A 7,572-nucleotide genomic window follows, 5' to 3' on the forward strand; every position below is an offset into this window, starting at 1 on the left:
GACATAGTTACAGGAACATAGAATTCTCAAAATCTGGATGTGACAATTCTCTTAGTTTGCATTGTTCATACATTCTCTATTTCTAATAGAGATTCTAATAATTGTATTCGAATAATTCCTTTGAGAATTTTTAGCAAGAGAAGAGAAATGTATTTCACTGGAAAACTGTAGCTTAAGCAAGAAAAAAGCAAGCAACAATTTGTTAATACCTAATTCTTTTAAGATACAGCTAATGCTGCATTTACTAAGTTAAGAGCTGCTACACATTTACAGTGGAGAAAATATAATTATCACAGTGCTAACTTGGGTGGACAGCCTACAATTTTTGACTATGTTAGATAGTATTAGTAAAAGAAGAAATTGCAAATGAAATGACATTTAGAGTCAAATGTAATAATTCCAGAGTAGCTTTAGACCTTTCCCTGCAAATACTTAAGTGGGCAGAATTCATAACAACTTCAATTACCAGTTCTAGCAAAAGTCTGTCTCATATTAATTTCCCTCTGCAGAAAAGCACATTTCACTCAGTGACAGATGAGAACTAGCAGGTCTTTTTCCTTCTGAGAAAAGTTTCATTTTGTTTTCAATATGTATTTCAATTGCATGTATGACTTAGTATATTTTTTCAGACAAAGCTTTTGAAAAGCTACAATGATACAAAGAAATGAAAAGCCAGTGGCTAACTAGCAAACTGCAGTGAAGAAAACTGCATTTTAGAAGTCAGTCCTGCACTCACTACGTCAGGTTCTTAGGCAATGTAAATACAAACTGCTCTTACCACAATTGTGCCAAAACATTTCACACAAACTGAAAATCTCGTGCTGGCTTTGTCAAAGAAGGCGCAGAATAGTTCATATTTTAAATGTGTCTTTAGTAAAGACTCAACTGCAGCAATATTCAAAGAATCCTTGAAAACCTCCAAAACAAATGTTGAGATATGTAAAATAAAATACAAGGCAGTAGATGACAGGAAAAACAGGTGACCTTTTATTCCCCCCCTCCCTTCTCATAAGTCACAAGTTATGCAGATGTGATTCATGCAGTGTAAGCCAAGAAAGTTCACATTTTTCAGTACTGTAATGATGGACATCTGTAAAAATTCTTTTAATGGAAATACATTTTAAGGGCATGAAAATTCTTCCAGAAATGTGCTTACCTCTTCCAGAGCAAGGTAAATTGGAATTTCCTTGACATTTCTTAGCACTTTCCTCAACTGACATTGGACAAGAATGTGGATGTTCACACTTCTTCCCAGTCCACCCTTCTTTACAGTCACACCTTCCACAATTACACTGTCCATGACCTTTACAATGAATAGAATTAAAGATTAGCCTCCATACTGATGAGAGGTATTAAATTCTCATGATTAGATGAACTTTATCAAAGTTGTAGTTTGGCAAAAAATACAATCAATTCACTGTACCTACTTTTTTTTTCTGAAAATAGCACTGGTCTATCACTCCATTTGAGCTGTATCTCCTTTTAATATTTTTTCTTAAGGGATGTTTTTGCCACTTAGCACGTGCTGCTCTTTCAAGACTAGAGTAGAGGTTAAAATACACGTTTTACCACTGTCTATAAAACTGGGGCAATACTTAATTTACCTTTATATTCTTTTCCTACCACAGTTGCAGCATGTTTTCTAATGTATCAGTATCATCTTTCATCTACTTGCAGTCCATGTGACCCACTAGATACAAGCAGTATCACACCAATTCCAAGTCTCAAGACAGTGTCTTCTACTAAATAGTGATGTGGAGATAATAAAGTACTGGACATAATTCTCTTTTCAATAACTCAGCTAGATGTGGTTTTGGTGTCTCACTAGCTAACTTGACTCTTCCTTACCATCTCTGAACACAGTAACATAAATACAACTTTCACTGTGCAAGTTGATTTGAGGAAAAGCAATTGAATTCCACAGAAGCTTTTCTGGAGAGTTTCTTAAATAAATGTGACAGCCAAGAAGTTAGGGATGAATCCTTCCTGGAAAGCAAACAATTTATTTCCTCTCTATGATTGCTAACATATCCAGACCAAGAAATGCTAAGCTAATTGCCCACCTCCCTTCCTTCCTCATGAGCCCAATGCTCTTTGCATAAAGCAGTGGGATTCTAGCAATTAAAAATGTTTCTTGCACTGGATGAGGAAAGCTTGAGTATTAGCAAAAACATTCTGTGCTGCAAAAATCACATATTATTTTCATGATCTCCAACAGAAGGTTAGACCTTCTCTCAGAATTTTCACATAGTCATCCTTCACTAGACACAAGGCCCCAAAGCATTGCTCTGATGTCCACTTGTCTATCAAGGTTCTTCTTGAAAACCATAGCAACAGAGATTTTATATCTCTTTCTAACTGTACTTGCATTTTAATAGTAGCTGTTATTATGTTTAGAAAACACGCATTTATTGGTTCACAAGGAGAAAACGGGAGGGAACAAGCATTCGATACGTTATACGAGTAGTTCCCAGAATGCAAGTCTTAATAATTTCACAAGAATACCTTTTATTTACGTTAGTTATTTTTCCTTCAAAGGCATTAAAACCTTCCCTTTGTTTAGAGGGTAGATTCAGATTAGATATTAGGAAGAAATATTTTATGATGAGGGTACTAAGGCACAGGAACAGGTTGCCCAGAGAACGTATGGAAGCCCCCCCCCCTCGGAGTGTTCAAGGCCAGGCTGGATGGGGCTTTGAGCAACCTGGTCTAGAGGGAGGTACCCCTGCCCATGGCAGGGGGGTTGGAACTAGATGATCTTTAAGGCCCTTCTAACCTAAACCACTCTATGATTCTGTCCCTTGTTTTTATGTGTACCTGCTAAAAGCCTGCGAGTAGGACATGTGCTCCCTGATGCAGAGGGTGATGTTCTTTCATACAGTATTTTCTTTATTAGTAAAGGAGCTAATGGGATGTGTGAATGTAGGAATTTTCTTAGGATGACTCCTTTCTATATCAAGTCATGAAAGCTATACTGTCTTTAAAGGAAGAAAATCATTTTAATGTTGTGAACACCTCCGAAAGAAAATCATTCATTAACATACTGAATCGCACTTCAGAAGTTTAAAGAAATCATCCAGTTGCCAATATGAGGTTCTACAAATTGACAATGACCCAGAGTCTTATGAAGCTTCTGGAAGGAGCTGCTGTTGTGTGATGTTACATCCTCACAACAGGGCTGTCAATTCCCGTTACTTGTTGTTTATGAAATAAACACAGCACTTCATTCAGTTACAGTAAAACTCTTTACACGTAAACATGATTTCCTATTATTTCAATCTGCTACTCAGGACAATCTGATTTCCTGTCTCCACCTATTAGACAGACGGAATAAAACACAAAAAATTTTGTATCAGCTCCATCTGATGTAGGCTTTAAGGGAGATGGATTATATTCCCTAATCTGATTAATCCCATTTAGATCCACCCTAAATCAATTTACAAATAATTGTGAGAAAAAATAGGGTATTTTGGAGACACACCTAACACGTGCACACTTTGTGCACTAAGTAAATTTATTTTGCATAAAAAACCACAACTGCCTATTTATAATTCTACTAGTAAACATTTTATTTAATTGCAGATTCTGTTTACCACAATAAATCAAAATTAATACTTGTGATCTTGTCCATTTCTGAAACAAAACTAAACAGCAGAACTATAAGACATTGTTCACACTGCTTCACATGAAAACATATTTTTTGCACCATCTACTTGAAGAATGCCTACTCAGATGGCTGGCTAGGACTAAATTAGGCTTTTCTAAAATATAATGGGAAGGGATAAGAATAAGAAGTAGTACTAACATTTTTGTTGATTAGATAGTATCGGGTTGACAGTTGGACTAGATGATCTTAGAGGTCCTTTCCAACCTTAATGGTTCTATGGTCTCTCCCTGTTACAGACAACTCCTATGATCTTTCTATGATGGATCTCTCAGTCTAATAATAAGAGAAGAATATACATCATTCTTTTCCTTGATGTGACAGCAATCTTGCTATTATTAATTAGGCGGGATCAGATTTCTACAGGATGCATTAGAGCTGACAACTTGTAATCTGTCAAGTCACTGCAAAACCACCCTCATTTTGTTTGGTAAAGTTTCTGTGTGTATAAACTGCATGCTGTGTTTTGATCAAAATTCTTCTCTCCTGCTCAGTATTACCATCTTTATCAGCAGCTATACAAAATCGTATGCCAAGTCTCACTCAAAATCTCAACTTTTGTTAGTTAAAACATGAAGCATCAGTCTAAATACAATGCAAATCTCAGATGGCTGGATGGACCTTAACTAATTAGAGTATAATATTCTGAAGTACAAGTAGAAGAAAAAAGGAAAGTGAAAGTGTCTAAGATGTGCAGTCAGTGATGTGTAGCCGGATCACGCTTTCCTATTTTCCACATAGTGATCCTCTACTTATTGTCAGGTCAATTAGTATTCTCAGGGTACTCTTTTTCATTAACTCATTAATTCACTTTTCCTTGATTTTCTTCCTCTGGCTTGTCCTCTCCCTGCCAAGTAACATGACATAACAGATTCTCTAAATTAGGATATATATATATTTTAAAGTTTCAACTATTCTCCAATTTATAGAATCATAGAAAAAATAGAATGTCCAGGGTTGGAAGGGACCTCTAGAGGTCATCTAGTCCAACTTCCCTGCAAGGCAGGATCACCTAGGGCAGGCCACACAGGAACACATCCAGTTGGGTTTTGAAAGTCTCCAGGAAAGGGGACATTAGGTTAGACGAAAGAGATCTTAAGTTACACTCAACACAAGAGTTTTAGAAGGGAGATGAGCACCTAAAGTAATTAATATTGACATGATGTTATTAAAAGGCATAGAAAAAAAGGCATTTCTTTAGAATTTGAATTTTTTTTTCTTCAGAAGTGTCTTTTAATTTAAAAAGTCCAGTCTCAAAAGAAAACAACTAAAGCTTGTTATATTTTCTGCTAGGAAAATTAGAACTGGAGCACTAAGGAAGAGCAAGATTAGATTAATTGGATGCTTTTCTTATAAAACTACACATAAGTTTCTTTCATACATATTCCTTACCTGAACAGAAGTCATCGGAGTATCTGTCATATACTGCTTTGCAGTTTCTTTCATCGCACTCGCAAGTATCTCCATGAATATCTCCCCAGTCGCCAGTTGGATCCACATCATGGCACGTGCATTCCCCACATACACATGTGCCTAGGAAAGAGGAAAAAAAAATAAAGAGAGTCAGAGGTAGAAGATTAACTGAGCAATTTAGAGTAATGGAAGTTTGATTACAGGAATTTACTCTTGTGAATTTTCTGCTCTTACAGGAGTGCAGTTTCAAAACTGCAAGTGTTAATCACGAGCATATGCTCATCTTCTGTGATTTAAAACCTCCTATGATTATTTAGAAGTAATACTTTATACAAACAAGTTGGCTTCCTGTTTAAGTTTCTTTTTGCTGTTGAGCCTTGTTAGGAATCAATAGAAAAATGTGCACAGAACAGTTGTAAATCTTTGACATGGACAGTAATTTGCCATGACACTAAGGACAATGAAAATCAATGCTGTTTAAATGACATGTGCTTGGGCACAGTGGATAACTAACGATTGTTAAAGAATAAACATTCAAACTAGAAGAGAATCCAAATTCTAATCCAACGGAAAATGTCTAGGAGGTCATTCTTTACCTAAGAACATCAGCACAGACCTACATGAAAATACAGTTGTTTACAACAAGAAGGGAAATATGGAATTTTTCCAAGATACTAATTTGCCACAATCTTACTGATGTACAGAGAACGTACTTTCTCAGGAGAAGTCAGAACAAAAGACAGTTGCCTTACGCAGAAATCTAAATATGCTTCAGGTCCATACACTCACTAGATTTTCTGAGATGCCAGTGGGCACAGAGCAGCCGCCTAACCTTACAGATGCATGCAGCTCATTTCTTGAAGAGTAGTTTCACCTTCTACTACTCCACCAAAACCTTTGTCCTCTTATTCAGATTATTCTGAACAATATAATGTGTTTGAGGACAACAGAACAAGGTGACTAAAGAGTATATATAGATGTGAGCACCTTCTCTAAAAGAGAAGATCTACACAACCACGCATGCATGACAGTTACAGAAGCAGAAAAAGCTGCTGTCTTGCTTAGTGCTAAAGCCTCCAAGACAGTCCTCAAGAAATTTGTACAATTTTTGATACTTTCACAATTCAGTGACACTACCAAAAGAGAACCAAGAAAAAAAACAACAAACAAACAAACGAACAGAAACAGAAAATGAGCAAATTACTCTGGAGAGTGATTAATTCTCCCAGAAACAACTTCAAAGTGAATTTGGATCGTCTGTCCTGGATATTGGAATGCGAATCACTATCCCACCAAAGCTTGAAAAGATGTAAAGGTTCACATCTGGTCTCAGCTGCTTGACTAGACAGCTGTTGGAAAGATACAGAGAGTTTCTCTTTCTCAGCACTGAAGGAGGCTGGGGAGCAAAGTTAGTCTTGCCATTTAATTTTTAGAAGGCTCAAGAATGACAAGATGAACGGAACCTTTATCACAAGACATGTAAGCACAGAAAACTGGGTAAATAGGACTAAAGAGAGTAGAAATAAATGTCTTGGAAAGCAACTTGCTGTAGTCAAAAGCCTACAAAATTTTTATGTGGAAAAAATCACAGATTCATGAAAGGCTAAAAATAGAGAAGTATCCCATGAACCTTTGTATAGGAGTTTGTAGCTATTCAGAGTATCAGCTATATTTATCCTCATTTCCTCTGATTATAATGTAAATTTGCACAATAAAATTTCCAATTTGAATAAAATTTTCTTTGACAAGAAATTACTTCCTTCATGTAAACAGAGCATCTGATCTGAGGCTAGTTCAATATTCACTATTACCAGAATCACAGAAAATTTTTTACTGCTGAAGTCCCATGACTAAATGATCCTACATTATCTCTGTATTTGCGACAATCTTTGAGGAGACAAACTCTCAAGAAGAGAGTTTTCTAAATGCTCTCATAAACAAGAATTAGTTGTTCATGCTATAGCAGGATTTGTCAGCAGAGATGTTTCTGAGAGAGGTATCTATGTGTCTTACACTTATGTTCTACTGTAAATATTCTGGACTATTGTAAAAAAAACACTATTTTTTTCCCTCTCTCATCTATGAAGCCAAACATAACATCTAGTGAAAAGCAAGCTTATTTTGTTCTGTTTTTTCCAAAACTGAAAAATTAAACAAAAGAATAAGGTAAAATTCAAATTCCAGGACTTTGTGCGAATAAAATGCCTTATAGTTAGAAATATTGTGTGAATTCTGGCTTTCCAGCTCTTTAGGCATTCCACAACTTTGTTGCTGAACAATTCCTAGTTCTTTTTCAAGTTGAAGTGGAAACTAAAAGGTTTGTGGTTTCATTTTCCTTATTCAGTTGTGAGTCCTTAGTCTTTAAGAGCGAATTGACATACAGTCCTGTCGGCCTTTCAGCACCAATCCATTCAAAGTGAAAAGTCTGCTAATGTTTTAATTTGCAGGATAGGTTTTTCACTAAAGAAGAATCACAGAATCACAGAATGTCAGGG

At 36.0% G+C, this 7,572-nt stretch overlaps 1 protein-coding gene across 1 annotated transcript in view; it reads right to left on the minus strand.

Moving 5' to 3' along the window:
• Positions 1 to 5,197, minus strand: part of ITGBL1 (integrin, beta-like 1 (with EGF-like repeat domains)) — a gene marked incomplete at its 5' end in the record, with an annotated part of 68,320 nt that extends 63,123 nt beyond the window's left edge. The window contains 2 exons of the mRNA XM_009865289.1: positions 1,157 to 1,303; positions 5,057 to 5,197. Coding sequence (XP_009863591.1) covers positions 1,157 to 1,303; positions 5,057 to 5,197 — 288 coding nt within the window. The remainder of the gene's footprint in view (positions 1 to 1,156; positions 1,304 to 5,056) is intronic.
• Positions 5,198 to 7,572: the final 2,375 nt, after the last annotated feature.

Source organism: Apaloderma vittatum, unplaced genomic scaffold, assembly GCF_000703405.1.
Source record: "Apaloderma vittatum isolate BGI_N311 unplaced genomic scaffold, ASM70340v1 scaffold2972, whole genome shotgun sequence".
Taxonomy (NCBI): domain Eukaryota; kingdom Metazoa; phylum Chordata; class Aves; order Trogoniformes; family Trogonidae; genus Apaloderma; species Apaloderma vittatum.